This window comes from Lolium rigidum, chromosome 4 (assembly GCF_022539505.1).
Source record: "Lolium rigidum isolate FL_2022 chromosome 4, APGP_CSIRO_Lrig_0.1, whole genome shotgun sequence".
In the NCBI taxonomy this organism is placed as follows: domain Eukaryota; kingdom Viridiplantae; phylum Streptophyta; class Magnoliopsida; order Poales; family Poaceae; genus Lolium; species Lolium rigidum.
The window spans coordinates 194,540,695-194,561,501 of NC_061511.1; the positions used below are offsets into that span (position 1 = coordinate 194,540,695).

The window sequence follows — 20,807 nt, forward strand, 5'->3', positions numbered from 1 at the left end:
CAGGTATTGTAATCAGTCTTCGGAAAGATCAGAAGCTTTGCGTGCTTCCGAGTCATAACAAACTTCACTAGCTGGATCTTCCAACAAAAGAACTACTAGTTCAAAAGAAAACGAAAAGAAGTTCATTTGTTGGAGATTTGCGCCTGGAAACATATTAAAAAAGATCCTCCCTTTCTTTATTGGCAAGAAAAATAAGGGACGATAGCGTCCATGGAGTAAAAGTAGTACTATCCGCCAGTCAAGCCAGCTAGCCTGCTCTGTAGCTTCTTCTTCTTCTTTGGCTGAAGCGAACGAGGACGACAACAAGGGGCGGGGGCCGCCGCAGTCCTATCCGATCCAATCCGATCCACGGGAGAAAAGCCAAAGGTGAGCCGCTTCTTCCCATGATGAACTTTCTCTCTTGCCCTCTTAGTTTCGAGCTAAAGGATGGATTTTTTTGGGGACCGGTGTTCTAAATCAAGAACGGATGGAGCCGGTTTCTAAATTCCATCTCTCCCCTTCGAATAATATATTGTTCTTTCGTAAATGGATCGAGGTTAGGTTGTTTGTTCGTTCGGGGATTTCTGCGCTGGTTTGTTTTAGGTTGGGATCGAAGACGAGTCTCGCCACTTAATTATTTCCAGCGCAATGCCGCGTGAATCTTGAGCAGGTGCCGGAATTGGTTTCTTGTTTTCGTTCTTCTTTTGGGGGAATAGTATAGTATCCTGTTCTCCGAAGAATGGAATCGGCACCTGGTTCTTGAACCGAGAATCTTGGCTCTTGATCTCTGCCTCCCCTTCTCAGAGATCTCGGTTTCGCCTCATCTTTGATTGGGTCTTCTCTTTAGGACAGCTTTGCCGCTCCTGTTCTTAAAGAAACCATAAGTTGGGGTTAATTTGTGTTTGATGCAAAAGCTAGCTCTGTTCTTCTCCTTGTTCTTGTTCTCATGTAAGATATGCTTGTTTGTCATAGTCACAGATGTATATACAGTAAAAAAAAAAACAGATGGACACCACACTGTTCATCATGTATTCATGTTCCACTTATTGGTAAAATTGTTCATGGATGCTCTACTTATTCTCGTAGATAATAAATTATATCATATAGTTGATTGGTTCGAGATTTATACAGGTCAACCTATAACTAACTCATGGTGCCTGATTCAACAGATTTGACTCTTGCTGGTGCTCCACACTTGATCTACCGAAGGATTTGCAATATGGCAGAATCCACCGTCACGAGGTATTGGTGCCACCAATGTGAGCAGGCCATCGAGGAGGCCATGGTGGAGGAGGTCAAGTGTCCACTGTGTGACAGTGGATTTGTCGAGGAGATGATCGGTGAGCACTTTGAGGCATTGACAAGGCAGCTATCGGAGCAAGGGCTCTCGCAGTGGGACCCAGTGGACAACTCTTTTGAGCAGCCAGGATCAGTGGGGGACAGCGATGATGAAGATAATAGCGATATAGGCCGTGAGTTTGAGGGATTCATCAGAAGGCATCGACAGGCATCGGCACTACGCCGTGTGCTCGATAGTATCCATGATGACCTTAGAGATGACAGGGAAAGAGACAACTCCATTCTGGTCAATGCCTTCAACCAGGCCCTCGCTCTGCAAGGTGCAGCACTTGACCCTGACGAGGACCGAGGTGACAATGGCAACTCAGGTAATGATGATGGTTTGCTAGAAGAGTATGTCCTCGGGGCAGGGCTGAGCCTGCTTCTTCAGCATTTGGCTGAGAATGACCCAAGCCGGTATGGCACCCCTCCTGCAAGGAAAGAAGCAATCGATGCACTGCCCACTGTCAAAATCGAAGAGGCTGTCAGCTGTTCAGTCTGTCTTGATGATCTAGAGCTTGGATCCCAAGCTAAGCAGTTGCCTTGTGAACACAAGTTCCACTCTCCTTGTATCCTGCCATGGCTTGAACTCCATAGTTCCTGCCCAGTTTGCCGGTTCGAGCTGCCTTCCGGTGAGACAAAAGACTTGAGTGAGCCTAGCAATGTTGATCGAGAGAGCAGCCAGGAGGAGGTCTTAGCTGATGGCCCTGCAAATGACAGCGAGGACACTAGTAGACCTTGGGCCATTGTTCCTTGGTTTAGTGGACTGTTCTCGACACCTGAACCACAGAATGTCAGAGGTACTTCTACCGATCAGCAGCTGCCTCCCGCTTCTGGAACCAACCCAAATGCAGGGCATAGTTGATCTCTTCCACTGTCTGTGAATAATGATCATACATCTGAGGATAGTGATGCAACTTTGTTCAGTAGAACTCCTATTTTTATCTATCGGGATGAACAACTGGGTACAAAGTTTGTGACTGCTTTTGACATATGATTTGCGCTCATTTCAGTTTGCTTCCGTCTTATAACGAAGTAATCGCCATCTTATTACACCATCTTCTTTCTTTTCCCCTTAGACATGAAGACTGATGCATCCATGATCCTTAATATCTTGATCTACTTTGTTTTTACAAGCCAACGGTGGGGTAAAAGCCCCACCGGAAGTTACTCTGCCGGCGAGCGAGTAACTTCTATATCTTGATCTACTGCTAGTGTTAATTCATTATAAACATCGCCCCGAAATCAACCTCTCTCATCTTTGTTCAAAAGGTTATGAGTAGGGTCGTAGGGAAGTGCAGCCAGTGTTGTGCATACAAGGTGGAGGTATTGTTGCCCACAATTATGCATCTGGTTGAAAAATCGACTTCTTCTGATGGCTTTGTGTTGATTCGATGGAATTTCCTCTGACAGGCAGCTACTTGTTCAGGAGTAAACAGGAAACTATTTATTGTCTATTTGTGTCTAGCTTTCCAACCCCTCCAGTCATGTTGTATTCCCATGGGCACTGTCTTCTCTTGGTGTTATTTTGATATAAACCTTTGAATGGTGCAGGTTTCATATGTCTTTTGGCATCACAAATGTCCCATTCCTCTTCTTGTAACAGTCATCGGCGATTTAGCTCCAAGTTGATCGCAGCCTCTTGTTTCAGCCTGCATCATTGCTCATTTGCTTAGTGGGTGCCATCGAAACAAAATGATGCGATATCTAAGATGATCGCATCTAAATCTAATCCAGTCTGTTCATCTTTAAACAAGCAGGAAATGCTCGGTTCAACTCAGGACCATGGCGGCGACAAAGAAAAGGAATGCCAAGCTTAGTGGCTGTGGGATCTATGCTTGCCTTTGCATTATGCATCTGATTATTATTCCTAACGTTTTAAGAGGTGCTTATAAGCATTGTCTGATATGAAATTCTCCAATGTGGTACTAATCAATGGTGTCTAGTTAACTTTCTATTCTCGAGTATCGGGTGCGAAAACCTGTTACCGTCCTGGTTTCTGGAGATCAGCAAAAACTACCAGTTCTCAGTGTTAACCGGTTTCTTGGACCTGGTTAATCGTCTTCGTGTGATGATTTACTATGGATTTTGCAGTAGACTGATTTCCCCATGGTCCATGGAGGATCAGACAAGTTTTTTTTTTTTTACCATAGTTGATCAGACAACCCGTGCAAGCAAGCCCAGGCATTAGTCGGAGTTCTCATGAAGTCATGATCGTGGTTGTTGTTTAACACTTGTCGAGTTTTGGGGTTTTAGGCGAAGCATCATCAGGCATGCATGTTGCTGACTCAGATGCATGTCCCTGACTGCCATTGCTTCGCAGCAACTCAGTTAGCTTTCGACATCCTTCCTGTATGCATCACCCTCTGGCCCAGTGAACCTTTAAAACGAGTGATAGTATTACTGCTGAAGTGCTGATCATATTTGAATTAAAACAACTACAAGAATTATCAAACAGAGGAAGTATAAGAGCATCTCCAGTCGCGTCCCCCAAACCGTCCCCCAAAGCGCGCCGGATTGAGCGTTTGGGGGACGTGTTTTGTTCGTGCCGCCTTTGGGGGACGTCGCTCCCCAGCCGCGTCCCCCAAACGCCGCCCCAAACATTTAAAATAATTTTTTTAACACATAAACCATTTATATCAAATGTAGCATATGAAAAAAAATGTTTTCGAGGATTGTTTTCAAATTAAATTACAACAAACAATAAAACAAGTAATCAAATATAATAAAAAGGGCTAGATGATACATCAAGGTGCCACGGTATTTCCTTTGATCCTCCACAAATGCTCAACGAGATCAGCTTGAAGTTGCTCATGCACATTGCTGTCACGGATCTCTGCGTGCATGACCACAAAATCAGCAAAATCTGCGGGCACCTCATGATCAACCTCCGCGAGAGGTCCTTGACACTCATAGGGACCAACATGTGACCTAACATGATTCTTGCGGTCATCCTCGATGATCATGTTGTGCATGATCACACAAGCCTGCATCACCTCCCACATTTGGTCGTGAGACCAGCTTAGAGCAGGGTGCCGGACAATGGCAAATTGTGCTTGAAGCACACCAAATGCCCGCTCGACATCCTTCCTGCAAGCCTCCTGTCGTGTAGCAAAGTGAGAATTCTTCCGACCTGATGGATTCGAGATTGTTTTGACAAAAGTGGCCCATTTTGGATATATACCATCGGCTAGATAATAGCCTTTGGTATATTGGTGGCCATTGATCTCATAGTTGCATGGTGGAGCATGCCCTTCCACTAGTCTCGCTGAACACCGGAGACCGCTCGCAACACGTTGATGTCATTGTGTGATCCCGCCATGCCAAAGAAAGAATGCCAAATCCACAGGTCATAATCTGCCACGGCTTCAAGCACCACACTTGCAATATCCATGACGCCCTTTGTATATACCTTGCCAAGCAAACGGGCAGTTCTTCCATGCCCGAGTGCATGCAATCGATGCTTCCAAGCATTCCGGAAATCCTCTGGCAGCATTTTGTGCCATGATCCGTGCAGTCTCTTCCTCGGTTGGCCCTCTCAAGTAGTATTTGCCAAACTTTCCCACCACAGCTCGGCAAAACTTGTACATGCACTCAATGGCAGTAGACTCACTCATGCGAAGGTAGTCGTCCCGTGTATCGGCAGGTGCTCCGTATGCAAGCATCCTCATGGCGGCGGTGCACTTCCGAATGGATGAGAACCGAGAACGCCTACGGCGTCGAGCTTGAGCTTGAAGTAGGGGTCGAACTCTCGAACGCCGTGGAGGATATTCATGAACAGGCCCTTGCTCATCCTGTACCGGCGCCGAAAATTGTCGGCATGTGTTGCCCCGTCGGCGAAGTAGTCGTTGTGCGGCATGGCATGCCCCTCCATCCTCTGCCGGGGCTTCGACTTCCTTCTTCCCGGCCTTGATCCTCCGCGGCGCGGCCTCTTCCTCTTCTCCGCCTCGGCGTCAAGCATGTCTCGGAGGGAGGCGATGATCGGCAAATGCTCCCGCAGGTCGTCGTCGAACGCTTGCTCGTCCTCCGGCGACGGGGCAACCATCTCATCGTCGTCGTCCATGGCTAAAGCAAAATCAATGGTTAAAATTGCGCCGAGGCGGACGACGCAACAAACAGCGACCAATCGCGCCTACACGGCAAGTCGTCGAGCACCTTACGTGCGCGGAGGCGGGCGGATTTGACGGCGCGTTACGGGAGGCGGCGGCGACGCGGCGGCGGCACGACCGGCGGGAGCCCCGGCCGCGACAACGGTGCCGACTCGCAGCACGGATCGGACGCCCAAACGGCCGGGAAATCCAGCGGCGGCGGTGGGGTGGGAGGCGCGGGAAGGAAGGAGCGACGAGAAAAGAGGCGCGAACCAACGGTTTATGCAAATAGTCGCCGACATGTGGGAGCCCGCCTCGCTTTTCGTTGTGTCCGGCGTCCCGATGCGTCCCCTGTGGGACGGGGACGGGCTCGGGGCGCCGGACACCGTATCGGGCGCGCCGGACAAAAAAGGGCTTTGGGGGACGCGGCTGGAACGCTTTTTTTGTCCGGCGCGCCCCAAATCGCTTTGGGGGACGGTTTGGGGGACGCGACTGGAGATGCTCTAAGTTCTCCAAACATGGTTGCTATTCCGCACCACACGGATGGAGCGTTTGGCACATTGGAATTCTGTCACAAAGACCGCACAATTCCTCTACCAAGTAGAGCATTTGGTCCAGCGAACAAAGAACAACTTCTTTACAAGCGCTAAGCGCATGTAACCCGAACTAGAATGGCGTGTGGAGAGACTCACATACTACCTCCATCCACATCCACCTATCTCTATCCTAAATCTGATCTCCAGCGAGCCGCGTGGGTCTACGATACCATTTGCACCCCTCCAACTTTCGGTAGCCAGCTTTAGAGCGCGAGCTGTGGAGCTGCTTGCATATCCACCATCGTTTTCATTTTCTACCTATCAGGTGCAAGCAGATTCGTCGATGCCGAACCTGATAGAACAAGAATTTTGCAGGGTCAAATTTCTTATACATGGTTAACACACATTGCTAACATTTTGCAATAACTGTGAGTTTTTAATTGCGCCAAATCATGAACATATTCTATGTCAAGAGGAGGTTTCTCAAAAGGAAGATACTGAGACTTACGGAAGACGCACCTAGGTAATCATTCTCCTCTGCCATCTGCCAAGTCTAAGTGGAGCCTGCAGCACTATATCTAGTGCCTGTCTAGGCTCCTCTAGCATGCAGCCATGTAAGGAACCCAGGATCCATTTTCGGAACTAGAGCCAAGACTCCGCTGATAGAAAGAAGGCAACACAACTATTACTCATATAGCCGTGCCATGAACATAAGCCACATACTCAAACAAATGAGGAAGAATTTTGAGATCCTGCACAAGTTAGTGCACCTAGTGCAGACAATTACAAGGAAGACCTGAAATTCCAAATACATGCTATCATATAAAGAGAGCATCATCACGTTTCTGCCGAAAGAAATAGGTGATTGTCAGCAAGTTTTTTTGTGATCCCGTTGATCAGTACCGTCTCCTACCAGGCAGACAAATCTTACTACACCTAACACCCGAGAATGTGATAACAAGGTGGCTATATCTGCGATAAACCAGGAAGCGAAATGTGGCACCATTGCGTACAATTTAAGGGGAATATTGCTCATGAATACGACTGATGTTAATCTGATCACTGGAATATGAAAAAGGAGCAAAATCAAAAGCACTGACCAGGATTGAAAATACCATATGCTTCAGTGATGCTCCCAAGAAAGAATATGAAAGACGTCCCTCTCCGACCACTTCAATATAATTTTAATCATAGATTTGCTTGAAACAAATCTAACCACGCGGCATAAGCGCATATACATAGCTAACAAGGTAAAAAAAAAACTCAAGTGCAAATTCGGCATTAGATACCATATCAGGAACGAATCTTTTCAGGTGCTTCCCCGGTGCCCATGAACTGCAAGAGCATCACATAACCACTAGACGAGACTAGTTGCTTAACGAGCATCGCTGAACAGTAACTGTCAATAAGTGTAAGATAGTCGCCGCCGTGATAGTTTATTTTGCACGCTCAGGCAGCATATATTCTCTGAAAACCACAGAAAGCTGCAGTGCTTGCAAGGAATAATGAGATTACGATGTGGGCAAGGAGCATCAACAAAAAGAAATAAAAAAAATCATCTAGGAGCATTGATGGGAAAGAAAATGCATGCCAAAAGCATACCTCGCCAAAATTATGCGTTCAACTTGAGGTTGAACACAGATGCCAAGGACGCTGAGAAAAGTATTGATGCCTTGGCGCTTGGACGAAGAACCTCCATTCATGAGATAAGTAGCTCGTGCAATTGGGATGCGCTATTCATGATTGATTCCAACTGGATTTGTACTTCACTTTATATGCCACCAACAACCAATTTACAAAGGATGATTGGAAAAGGAACAAACGGTGTACTAGTGTACTCTTCTGAGAAAAAAAAAAAGGATCAGACGCTTGAAAGGCCCTTCAGTTTTATTGACAACGGAAAGATTCTTAAGACCAAAGATGTTTTCTTGCTTACCAAAAAAAAAGGCACGCGGAAAAAATGTATGCTTGCAAATCCTCCCTACCAGCTGCATCAGATTCGTTTGTTTTCTTATACAATTATCTAATTACGATTACCATGCTAGTCTGCTGATTGTGTACTCATTATATGCAAGAAATTCAGTGTAGTAGCAATCTATCAAACAGACAAGGCTCTAGGTTAGCAAAGATGCAGAGGCAACAAACGTGAAAAGAGGTACAAAGAGGCTATAGCAGAAAGCTTTCAGGCCATATATAACCCACAATTCTAGAACAGCTACCAGACCAGTCTCTTACGACAGAATATGCTCCCACAAGCTGAAGCAACTTTGTAAAAGATGGAAGAGCAAAGGATGATTCTTTGGATTCTCTTTTGACAACTTCTTTACACGTTGATAGCAAGACAGCCCACCCTCCCCAGTTCAAATAGCATGCAATACCTCATAGGTAGGTAAGCAGGAAAAGAAACAAAAATTGACATACAATGCTAGATAAAGTAACCTCTGAAAAAGAAACATAAATTGACATACAATGCTACACAGACGTGCACAGTCATCAGCACACAAGAGTAAATACATACAGTACTACATGGATGCTGAAATGAGTCAGTTGTATTGCCATAAACATCAGGAAATGAAGAGCAAATGTTCTTCCCTAAAATAATGGAGGGTATTAATTTCTGGAAGACGGAAAAAGATGTAGCATAAAAAGAAAGTTATGGTTACCAACTTACAATTGCCAGTGGCTGGCAAATGAAGATTTTAATGAACGGGGCAAGGGTTCATCAGTGATAGTGAAGCAGAAAGAAGGATATTCCTGATAGTTCATCCCCTTAAGTGCAGAACACAATTAACTCATCGCAGCTGAAAAAGTGTCGCCGCCTTGCAGGTGGTCCCAAGTGTCGACATGTACCACTGGCATAGTCCTTACGAGGTGCCACTTCAATCAACTGAATTGTACATAGAACTAGTGCAAAAATACAGTAGGCACAAAGGGGTATTCAAACTCTAGAGCTTGTGTTCCTTTTTATATTTATCCTTTATTATGCATGGCATGAATACATGAGGATGAGGATAACTCATGCCTTCTCTATCAGAAGACGCAAAGGCAAATTGACGAAATGCGGTAAGTTTGACAAACTTGACTACAGGAAGAGAAACAAATCAGATCAATAGCTTCTTAACTCTGGTAAACCAGAATGAATTTATTGTATTTGTACCCATTGTTATGTTTTAGAAGGAAAAGAGAGGGAGGGAGAAAATAGAGCCTCTACTTTTCCTTAGAACTCACATATATCTTTTCAATGCATTGATTAGAAGAATGATTGTAATAAGGCAGCTGCCTATGTTAGCATAAAGTACTGAAATGATGAAGGCTGTGGAACGCGTACAGGATCATAGCACATAAGTACTGCTGTTTGACTGGTGATGTTTAAAAGCAAAGTGGTCTGGTTCAAATGGAGCTTAAAACACGCAAAGGGCATAAGCTTCTAGGTCCACACTTTTCTGGACTATACAATGAGAATATGTACCAATCTTAGGAAAGGACGCTGATGGAACTTATGCTTGTTCATATTCTATGCACTTTACAGTAGTACAAAGGACAGCACAAAATTGACAGAAAATTGTGTTTTCAGTGTGTAGTGATGGCACTCTCCAAGAAGGCAACAAGTATCAACTAACGTAAAATTAGAGGGTCATTGTTTCATTTGAATAATAGATACATTGCTGCATTCCACTATGAAAATTAAATTCATCAATCACGTAACATAACCCATCGATACTAAAGTATTTCTAACACCGACTAAATGCTCATACCAGCTAAGATAAGAGAGAAGCTGCACAAATATTTCCATTAGGCGAAACACGTGATTCAGATAACAGATAATATGCCAGAATGCAACATTCAAGAAAACAAATTGCTCCAGTTGTAGGTATTTATTCTATACATACACTGCTACTGATCAAATGAGTAAAATATGCAGCTGAAGTTCCCGTACAGAATACAGAGATACAGTGTAAGGTTTCATTATTGAGGGGTACAAGGTTGCTGTTTCTTAGCAGTCACAGGTTGAAACTAAGTACCGGTATTTTGGTTTTGGTTATTATTTCCTAAAATAACCAAGGACAGCATTTTCTGTCAGTTGGGTTAAAGATTGTTCCTTTGCTTCTGTTCCAAGATGCTAGATTCTATGTTTCCCCATATAAGGAGCCCCTCACAAGGTATTCCTTATCAACCTGAGAAGACCAAAAGGGTATCAATAGGCTTAAGCTCACTCGGACAATAGCGCTGGTATTCGTCTTGCCAGTAGGGAAGTACTCATATAGAGAGCAAGGGCAAAGAAGAAGGAAGCGACTGGAGAACACAAGTAAGAAGTTGGTTAAATTTTTTGGACCTCCACGTTTCCATTGTTCTAAAAAAAATCTGTCCATTCTACGCAGAAGATGTATCACCAACATCAGGGCCCTAGTGAGCTCTTCACTACTAGGACGAGCTTTCCAATGGAAAGGCATCTGTTTCTACATGGAGGAAGTACACAAGGAGATTCTGGGTTAGTTCTCTCAACCGATGCAAAACCAAGGCTGAAGTGGACACCCGAGTTACATCAGCGATTTGTAGATGCGGTCAATCAATTGGGTGGAGCAGAGAGTAAGTATACAATTTTTATCTTCTAAATGTGAAGTCGGATGAAATTCTTATACTCCTGTTCATCACCCAGAAGCTACTCCAAAAACAGTCATGAGGCTCATGGGAATTCCAGGACTTACCTTGTATCATTTGAAAAGCCACCTCCAGGTACGTGATAATCAGTAACTCTCCTGTTAAAAATGGAACCCAGAACTGCAGAACAAGTCATAGTTTCTTTGCTATTTCAGAAATACAGGCTCAGTAAGAACCTCCAAGCTCAAGTTAATGTTGGGACAACCAAGAATGGTATGCCAAAATTTAATTTCCATAGTTCCATCTCTACGATTATAACAACCTTGAATGACATAACAGACAAGTCACGAAATTTTGCAGCCATAGGATGTGCAGTTGTTGCCGATAGCATGCCTGGAACAATAGGAACAAGTGTGCCAGCAATGATCAATGCAAATGTCATTCCACAGGCAGAGAAGTAAGAAAATAACCATGCAGTTTAGAATAGTATTTCATGTGAATATTGAAGTAATAATCTCTTTTATTGGGTGCCAGAACTATCCAAATTGGTGAAGCCCTACAAATGCAAATTGAGGTGCAGAGGCAGTTAAACGAACAACTCGAGGTGAGGTACTGGAAACTACTTGTGTAATAGGCTCTTAACCAAGATCACTCAATAGACACATACAGTAGATGGAAGTCAAGATAACCTAAATAAAGGTTCCAGCTGTCACTCTCTGGTGCCAACCGAAGAGAAAATGACTATGTATTCGAAATATTTTTTTGACCTCTGTGAACACTGCGCTTCCCACCGCCGGTAATGGCCCCATAAAACAAAGTACAATATAATAATTAGAGAAACCAAAGAGGTGAAAAAGGCAATCCATGGAAGGGTTTGGCACCACTCACTGAATTCTGATACTAAATACCTTCTTCTGATTTAGCAGTGCACTTTTATTAAATTACAGCAAAGCAACATATCATGCATTCAGTGTCTACAGCATGATCTATCAGTACAGTGTTTCTAACCTGAAATTAAATTGGGAACAGGTTCAACGGCATCTGCAACTACGGATAGAGGCCCAGGGGAAGTATCTGCAGGCAGTTCTAGAGCAGGCACAGGAGAGCCTTGGAAAACAGAATTTGGGTCCTGCAAACCTGGAAGATGCAAAAATGAAAATATCAGAACTAGTCTCGCAAGTATCAAATGAATGTTTCAGCAGTGCAGTTACAGAGATCAAAGGAAGTCCAAGTATGCACAGACTAGAGCCAAGGCAAATCCAGTTTGTAGAAAGTTCAACCAATAATTGTTTGACTGCAGCCGAAGGATTCATCAGCGAGCATAGACAACGTAGACATGGAGTGCTGAAAGCATATGATGATAGTTCAATATTTTGCAGAAAGCAATCTCCTGACCATGAATATCAATTTTCCCTTAATAGAAGCCTAAGCGAGCGTAGGATGGGCCAATTGCACAATGTAAAACAGTACCACAGAGGGGAGTTTGGAAGTGAAAGTGAGACAGAGATTCAACAGGAGTATATTACACCTCAAGGGAATGGCAGAGGCAGCACCACCAGTTCAGCATCAGGTAGCAAAGAAAGAGATGCAGACCGACTACATCCTGGAGAACCAAACTGCAAGAGACAAGTGGTTGAACATCCAAGTTCTGGGAAGAAACTTGATCTGAACACTCAAAACACTGATGATATCGATCAGGGTTATAGGCATTTTGATTTAAATGGCTTCAGCTGGAGCTGAATTGCTAATAGTATGCAATATGACCAAAGAAAAGAGATGAGCATAAATTTCTCCAGGCATTTCGGTTTGTTATTTGGTGATTGAACTTAGTACAACGAGGAAAACGTTACTAGTACATAAGAGTTCAATCACTGAGTACAGGAAGTGAGGTGTTATGGGTCGGCAATTTATATCCATGTAAAGAATACCATTTTTGCAAATTTAAGCAGTATAGGAATATCAGTGACTACCAGAACCACACAGTACCAAATAACAAATTGAGAAATACTCATCCATGTAAACTGAATTCGAGCAGTAAGAATATCTGGAATTATTATAACCTTACCGTCCCAAATAACAGCACAAAATAAAGTTAGTAACAGATGCTATCCCTGTCGATGCGGAGATGCTATGAGCTCAACACGGGTTGAAACAAAAACAAACAGTTGACACATGAATGCAGGTTTTACACGACTAACATTTCAGAGAAGCATACGTAGAACAAAAATGGAAGTAGTTCATCCACGATCATCTCTGCACATAGCTCGAGACGCAACCAGCGTATTAATCTGACCCGTCCACATAGCATAAACAGGCGTACCGTAAAGTCTGCACCGCACTTATTTATATACCAACAGGCAACATGCAACAGCCAGTTACTGCATAATCCAAAATGAAACCTGCTACTCAAGGAAAGCTATGTAGTATAATCTGGGCAGTGCATCATAAAGTCAAACACATGTATATGTATTCCTTTGTTCCTCTCCTTATTCTCAGCTATAGTTGCTATAAGAGCAGAGCACTGTATTTTGTATGTAACAACTAGAAATACTTATTATTATGGAGCAGTAAGAGTATAGTTGCTTCAGGGCTTCTCCTGCTGGGGGGAAAAAAGCCGGAAGCGGTTTTGGGTGTCTGGATGACTACTTCTTGATCCGGCGCACCTTCTTGGCTCCCCAGACCTCCATCCTGCCCTTGGCGCAGCCGCAGGGCGCGCGGAAGGTGAGCACGGAGCGGCCGTTGGGGGGCGCCATCTTCCTGAGCTCGGCCTCGAGCTCCCGGTGCTCGTCGCCGAGCTCGACGGGGCGGGCCGCGGCGAGGAGCGCGGAGGCCCGGCCGGCCGCGAGCGGACTCCCGCGCACGCACTCCTCCGTCTCGAGCTGGATGTCGAACTCGACGGCCTTGCGCAGGCCGCGGCAGCGGGGCCGGCCGCACTTGCGCGCGTGGTGGCCGGCCGCCTCCCAGGCCAGCAGCCCGGCGACGGCGGCCACGGCCGCGCCGGCGCCCGCCGCGAAGGCGACGTAGGAGTAGGGCTCGTCCGGGTAGTGGCGCACCAGGTCCGCGGCCTCGCGCGCGAGAAGGCGCGCGTAGGGCGCGGCGAGGAAGGCGAGCGCGGAGAGGACGGCGAGGAGCGCGAGCACGTCCAGCGCCGCGGTCGGGGTCGGCGGGGAGCGGTCGCAGAGGGCGGTGAAGGGCCTGCGCCGGGCGGTGGGGGAGGGGGAGGAGCAGGAGGAGGGCGCGCGGCGGGGGCGCGGGCGGGCGCGCTGGGAGCACGGGGAGGGGTCCGGGGAGGGGGTGGAGGCGCGGCGGCGGCGCTCGAAGGCGCGGAGGAACTCGATGAGGCTGCGGCAGTCCGCCATGGCGTCCTCGCCCGATGCGGAGGTATCCGGAATGGAATTTGGGATCGGGATCTAGACTACGCCGGCCGGTGTGGGTTGGGCTGGACGGACCGACGCGAGCCGGTTGCGTGGTGGCCCTGGAGCCTGGATCGGTTGGTGGGCGGTTCGTGTGGGTCGCCGTCCCGTGACGTGCTCGGCGACGCCGCGTGACTCCAACCTTGGACTTTCTATACTTTTCTCTCTTCTACTCTCGCTTCTGGGGTTCACCATCGATCACATGCTTACACGCCATTCTTTTCTTCTTTTCCCCTTTGTTTAGCACGACTATGAACATCACAACACTCAAATTCCATTTTTATTTATTTATTTACCACCCTACATTCCAATTTCCAAATTATTAGTCAAAGCATTTGAGCAAATTTTGTTCAAATACGACATACTCCATCCGTCCTCAAATAAGTGGACATCTAGCCTCAAACTTTGTCCATGAAAGAGCGTACTTCTATGTTTTCAATGTACTTTAAATTAGCAAAAGGTGTGTCTCTCTCATTGCACGAAAATCAAACCTAATAATATTCAGCACATGTTATCTTAATTTTGTACATGCACATAGCCTATTAGAGGTGAAATAATTAAAGAAGAGAGAGATGTTGATTGCATCTTCCCAATGCAATTTTCTCTCCTTTTACTACCTTGAAAATTCCGCATGTCCACTTATTTATGGATGGAGGGAGTATATCTCTAGAAGTGTTTCAATGTGCATATTTACTTATTTTAGAAGAAACTACTGTTGAAATATTGGACCCACTTTTAGTGGCCCAAATTAGATTTCAGTTTTTCCTATAAATCTCAAAGCCCACATAGTGACAGCCTTGTGAGTTTGAGCCCAAGTTGGTGGCAGCTCACGGGAGGGAGTTAGACCACCTTATAAGGTGGGTTGTTTCACCACTAGTAAGTGAGTGAGAATAGGAGTGCTACACGCGCGCGCTCGTCTCGACTCGACTCGACACGTCACGACGCGCGCGCCGCGCTCGTGTTGAGTGGATTGAGCCTCGAGCCGAGACTTTCCTTACTTTTTGCACCTCAGGAAAACGAACAGAGTCCTAGACGGACGTGTCCACGGTTAGTCGGTTCGGGTCGCTCCCGGATCGTGGGCTATCTGTAACCGACTCGAAACGTTCGTGCGACGTGGGCGTGGCCCACGTTGCCTAGGGTTTCCCGAGCCTATATAATCTCTTGCCCGGCTACCGCAGAAATACATCTAATACACGAGTTAGGGTTTCCACCTCTCTCTGCTTGCGCCGCCACCGTAGCCTACTCCATCCCGCGCGCCGACGTGCATCGACGAACGGGAGAGCAGGTCTCCGGAACCGCTCGTCCTTGCGATCTCAGTAAGGAGAGGGCGAATTAGGTTTTGGGAAGCGCTGCGCGCGCTTGCTCAAGCTCTTCATCACGGGTCGCCTTCCGTCCAAGTCGGGCGGTGCTGCCTACCGTCGTCTTCAACGCCGTCTACTTCGACCCATCGTCCCCGTCGTCAACAACGTTGTCATCAACAACGTTGCTGCTGCGACAACGTCCGCTACACCTCCACCGCCACCTCCACCGGATCGGTACGTGCGACATATCTCGATTTGTTTAGCGATGGATGTTGTACCGTTTGCTCCGCTACTTGTTCATGTTGATCACTCGCATCTAGTATGTTCGAGTTTCACATGTTAGTAGTTACTTTCGTCATGCTTTATATTCTGCAATTAATCATGGAAATTGTGCCTAATTATCCAACAATCCAAAAACCTAATTGTAGGCAATTTCCTGAGTTAACAATGGATGGTTTTGCTGATGCACTGAGGCCGGATAAGTTCACCGGTGTGCACTTTAAGAGATGGCAAGTTAAGGCCATGCTGCGGCTTACTCATATGAAAATATTCGACGTTACCGATGGTTTACACGAAGGAACTATATCTGACCAAGATCGAACAAGTTCAAGGAAAACAATACTCTCTTCGTCGTATGCGTTCGAGTATTCTTGTTGATCGTACGTGTGATGTGTACATGCACATAACGGATGGTAAAGAGCTACGGGATGCACCGAATGCTAAATTCGGTGCAACCGATGCTGAGCGATGAACCGTACATCATGGAGAGCTTCCATGACATCGGGATGGTAAACAACCGTTACGTAGTCGAACAAGCTCATGAGATACGGTGCATTGCGAAAGAGCTTGAACTCTTTAAGTGTGCCTTACCTGACAAGTTTGTGGCTGGATGCATCATCGCTAAGTTGCCCCCTTCATGGAGGAACTTTGCCACAACTCTCAAACACAAGAGACATGAGATATCAGTTGAAAATCTGATAGCGTCTCTTGATGTTGAGGAGAAAGCTCAGGCTAAGGATAATGCGAGAAAGGAGAGGGTCGGTCTAGCGCCAACATGGTGCGAAGAAACCCTACGAGCAAGAACAAAGGGAATAACAAGCCCTCCTTCAATAAGCCTATGAAGACTACAACCTTCAAGAAGAAGAAGATGATAAACAAAGCAGATCCGAGCTGCTTTACTCGTGGAGAGGCTGGCCACTTTTCTAAGGACTGTCCCGAGAGGGCAGACCGCAAGAAAAAGGCGAGGCAAGTCAACACGGTGACCGCTAGCAATGCTGATGGGTACGGTAATCTCTTTACTTGTTCTTTCGGTATTTCAATCTCCATGTTGGTGGATTGATACAGGTGCTAATGTTCATGTGTGTGCCGACATATCCATGTTCACTTCTTACCAGGTCGCTCGGGATTCTTCCGTCTTGATGGGGAATGGGTCACATGCTTCGTTCGTGGTGTTGGCACGGTAGATCCGAAGTTCACTTCGGGGAAGATCGTGCAGGCGAGGAACGTGCAGCATGTCCCTACTATGAACAAGAATCTCGTTAGCGGCTCCCTTCTATGCGAGAGATGGGTTTAAGGTTGTTTTAGAGTCAAATAAAGTAGTTGTTTCCAAGTTTGGACAATTTATTGGTAAAGGCTATGAGTGCGGAGGCTTGTTCCGCTTTTCGCTTCTCGATTTCAGCAATAAGTCTGTGAACCATATTTGTGGCAATGTTAGTGATGATACCCAGTGTTTGGCATTCTCGTTTATGTCACATTAATTTTGGTTTAATGTCTCGGCTATCCAGTTTAAGTTTAATTCCGAATTTCACCATTGCCAAAGGTTCCAAGTGCCATAGTTGTGTGCAATCAAAGCAACCTCGGAAGCCTCACAAGGCGGCCGAGGAGAGAAACTTGGCACCTCTAGAACTCATACATTCTGATCTATGCGAGATGAATGGTGTGTTGACAAAAGGTGGAAAGAGATATTTCATGACATTGATTGATGATGCGACTAGATTTTGCTATGTTTATTTGTTGCGAACTAAAGATGAAGCTTTAGACTACTTTAAAATTTATAAGGCCGAAGTTGAAAATAAATTAGAGAGAAAGATCAAGCGTCTTAGGTCGGATCGTGGTGGCGAGTATTTTCCTAAAATCTTTGATGAATTCTGTGAGGAACATGGTATTATTCATGAGAGGACGCCTCCCTATTTGCCCCAATCAAACGGGGTTGCCGAGAGGAAAAACCGCACGCTGACCTGACTTGGTGAATTCCATGTTAGCCACTTGCTGGTTTATCAAAGGCATGGTGGGGGAGGCTTTGTTGACTTCATGTCATGTCCTGAATAGAGTTCCTAACAAGAATAAAGATAAAACCCCTTACGAGGAGTGGTCTGGGAGAAAACCATCACTTTCGTATTTGCGCACATGGGGATGTTTGGCGAAAGTCAATATTCCAATTACTAAGAAGCGCAAACTCGGACCAAAGACAGTGGATTGTATCTTTCTAGGTTATGCTCCGCGGAGTGTAGGCTATAGATTTTTAGTAGTTCAATCTGAAGTACATGATATGCATGTTGATACTATTATGGAATCTCGTGATGCAACATTCTTTGAGAATATGTTTCCTATGAAAGATATGCATAGCATTGCTAGAATTTCTACTGAGATAGTTCCTGGATCTAGTACATCTAATGAGTATTTTTGAACAATCACATGAGATTGTTATTGAGAAGGATGACAATGAAGCTCCTAAACGGAGCAAGAGACGGAGGATTGAAAAATCCTTTGGTGATGATTTCATTGTGTACCTTGTGGATGATACTCCCACGTCCATTGCGGAGGCATATGCATCTCCGGATGCGAGATGACTGGAAAGAAGGCTGTCCATAATGAGATGGACTCGATTCTTTCTAATGGAACTTGGGAGTTGTCGGAACGACCCCACGGATGCAAGCCTCGTAGGCTGCAAATGGGTGTTCAAGAAGAAGCTAAGACTCGATGGTACTATTGAAAAGTAAAAGGCGCGGCTTGTAGCGAAAGGCTACACACAGAGAGAAGGCGAAGATTACTTCGACACCTATTCACTTGTCGCTAGACTTACCACCATTCGAGTACTACTATCCATGGCTGCCTCCTATGGTCTTATCGTTCATCAAATGGACGTAAAGACAGCTTTCCTTAATGGAGAGTTGGAAGAGGAAATCTATATGGATCAGCTCTGATGGGTTTGTAGTAAAAGGTGCGAGAGAAAGGTGTGCAAGTTGCTGAAATCTTTATATGGCCTGAAACAAGCACCTAAGCAATGGCATGAGAAGTTTGATAGAACTTTGACTTCTGTAGGCTTTGTTGTCAATGAGGCTGACAAGTGCGTTTACTATCGCCATGGTGGGGGTGAAGGTGTTATACTATGTTTGTATGTGGATGATATTCTGATCTTTGGTACAAACATGAAAGTAATACACGAGGTCAAGTCTTTCTTGTCAAAGAGCTTTGATATGAAAGATCTGGGAGAAGCCGATGTGATTCCGAACATCAAGCTGATTAAGAACGAGAGTGGGATTACTCTAACGCAATCCCATTATGTTGAGAAGATCTTGAGCCGGTTCGGCTATATTGATAGCAAGCCTTCTTCAACACCTTATGATCCCGAGTGTGACACTACGCAAGAACCGGAGGATTGCCATAGATCAATTGAGATATTCTCGGATCGTTGGCTCACTCATGTACTTAGCGAGCGCGACTAGACCCGACATCTCTTTTGCTTGTTAGCAAGTTGAGTAGGTTCATGTCAAACCCGAGTACCGATCATTGGCATGCACTTGATAGGGTCATGCGCTTCCTATGTGGTACAATGAGTTATGAGATTCACTATTCAGGGCACCCAGCTGTGCTTGAAGGATATAGTGATTCGAATTGGATCTCGAATGTAGCTGATCCGTACGCCACAAGTGGGTATGTATTTACCTTTGGAGGTGGCGCAGTGTCATGGAGATCTTGCAAGCAAACCATATTGACGAGGTAAACTATGGAAGCGGAACTTATCGCTTTAGACACAACCATCGTTGAATCGGAATGGTTGCGTGAGCTCTTGATGGACTTGCCTGTGGTTGAAAAACCTGTTCCGGCAATCCTTTTGAATTGTGACAATCAAACCGTAATTGTCAAAGTGAACAATTCTAAGGATAACGCGAAGTCATCAAGACACGTCAAGAGACGTTTGAAGTCTGTCAGGAAATTGCGAAACTCCGGAGTAATAACTGTTACATATATTCAAACAGACAAAAACCTGGCAGATCCCTTTACAAAGGGACTATCACGTAATGTGATAGAAAGTGCATCGAGGGAAATGGGTTTGAGACCCGTTGATGTTGCACCATAGTGGTAACCCAACCTTTGTGATCGGAGATCCCGTGAATTAGGACCTGGGAAGAACAAACTAGTGGTTTAATTGAGGAGAGTATTCTGTAACCCTCTCTATGTGAAAATGCACAACTCTCAATTGCTTTGTAAGGCAGGTTGGCAACAAGCCTTAATGTGTTTATGTTGGCTATTTTAGCAAAGGTGCTGTCCTACTGAGCATTCTTGAAATAACACACCTATATGAGTCCGATTGTTAAACGTCGCAATCTATGAGATTTGGGTGATCTCTAGTAAACTCATGAAGAGACCACGAAGTATGACGCATATGCTTCACCCGCGGGGTAGGCTGCGGCAGCCATGTACTGGTCATGACTTTGAGTGAAACCACTGTTCACGCAAAACTTGCAATTCAAGGCTTAGTCCATTGTTCAAGTGTGAATGGATGTAGCTTAAGGTTCTAGGCGGAAGTTCAACTTAACAGTCTCCGCTGAAACACTGGTATATAAACAAGCAGCGAGTATTGGTAAATCTCTAAATGGGGATTTGAGATCTGGTGGGGGATTGTTGAAATATTGGACCCACTTTTAGTGGCCCAAATTAGATTTCAGTTTTTCCTATAAATCTCAAAGCCCACATAGTGGCAGCCATGTGAGTTTGAGCCCAAGTTGGTGGCAGCTCACTAGGGAGTGGCAAGAGGTGGGAAGTTTAGTCCCACATGGAAAGTTGGGAGGAAGTTAGACCACCTTATAAGGTCGGTTGTTTCACCACTAGTAAGTGAGTGAGAATAGGAGTGCTACACGCGCGCACTCCTCCTCCTCCTCGCTCGCTCGTCTCGACTCGACTCGACTCGACACGACACGTCACGACGCGCGCGCCGCGCTCGTGTTGAGTGGATTGAGCCTCGAGCCGAGACTTTCCTTACTTTTTGCACCTCAGGAAAACGAACAGAGTCCTAGACGGACGCGTCGCAGTTAGTCGGTTCGGGTCGCTCCCGGATCGTGGGATATCTGTAACCGACTCGAAACGTTCGTGCGACGTGGGCGTGGCCCACGTTGCCTAGGGTTTCCCGAGCCTATATAATCTCTTGCCCGGCTACCGCGAAATACATCTAATACACGAGTTAGGGTTTCCACCTCTCTCTCGCTTGCGCCGCCACCGTAGCCTACTCCATCCCGCGCGCCGACGTGCATCGGCGAACGGGAGAGCAGGTCT

The 20,807-nt window shown here is 45.8% G+C and overlaps 3 protein-coding genes across 4 annotated transcripts; 2 read left to right on the top strand and 1 right to left on the bottom strand.

Moving 5' to 3' along the window:
• Positions 1-2,348, top strand: LOC124706775 (E3 ubiquitin-protein ligase SIRP1-like). The gene is made up of 2 exons (XM_047238442.1): positions 1-366; positions 1,149-2,348. Exon 2 carries the CDS (start codon positions 1,199-1,201, stop codon positions 2,180-2,182), a length of 984 nt encoding a protein of 327 aa, XP_047094398.1. The 5' UTR covers positions 1-366; positions 1,149-1,198; the 3' UTR covers positions 2,183-2,348.
• Positions 2,349-10,089: 7,741 nt separating this feature from the next.
• LOC124706776 (myb-related protein 1-like) lies at positions 10,090-12,509 on the top strand. Of its 2 annotated transcripts, none has more exons than XM_047238443.1 (7): positions 10,090-10,247; positions 10,321-10,528; positions 10,599-10,675; positions 10,756-10,813; positions 10,901-10,997; positions 11,075-11,144; positions 11,570-12,509. In XM_047238443.1, exons 2-7 carry the CDS (start codon positions 10,324-10,326, stop codon positions 12,278-12,280), a joined length of 1,218 nt encoding a protein of 405 aa, XP_047094399.1. In that variant the 5' UTR covers positions 10,090-10,247; positions 10,321-10,323; the 3' UTR covers positions 12,281-12,509. The 2 variants fall into 2 exon arrangements, with proteins under 2 accessions (XP_047094399.1, XP_047094400.1); XM_047238444.1 differs by having other exon boundaries at positions 10,324-10,528.
• Positions 12,510-12,987: 478 nt separating this feature from the next.
• On the bottom strand, positions 12,988-13,899 carry LOC124705548 (uncharacterized protein At5g19025-like). The gene has a single exon (XM_047237249.1). The coding sequence runs from the start codon at positions 13,897-13,899 to the stop codon at positions 13,183-13,185; it is 717 nt and encodes a 238-aa protein (XP_047093205.1). The 3' UTR covers positions 12,988-13,182.
• Between the last annotated feature and the right edge of the window lie 6,908 nt (positions 13,900-20,807).

What these genes read in the sequence shown, in the direction of transcription:
- LOC124706776 (XM_047238443.1), top strand. Translation starts at nt 10,324, where the DNA reads ATGTATCACCAACATCAGGGCCCTAGTGAGCTCTTCACTACTAGGACG. An exon ending in ATTTGAAAAGCCACCTCCAG is followed by an intron (nt 10,676 to 10,755) that starts GTACGTGATAAT and finishes TTGCTATTTCAG; the next exon opens with AAATACAGGCTCAGTAAGAA. An exon ending in AGTTAAACGAACAACTCGAG is followed by an intron (nt 11,145 to 11,569) that starts GTGAGGTACTGG and finishes AATTGGGAACAG; the next exon opens with GTTCAACGGCATCTGCAACT.
- LOC124705548 (XM_047237249.1), bottom strand. Translation starts at nt 13,899, where the DNA reads ATGGCGGACTGCCGCAGCCTCATCGAGTTCCTCCGCGCCTTCGAGCGC.
- LOC124706775 (XM_047238442.1), top strand. Translation starts at nt 1,199, where the DNA reads ATGGCAGAATCCACCGTCACGAGGTATTGGTGCCACCAATGTGAGCAG.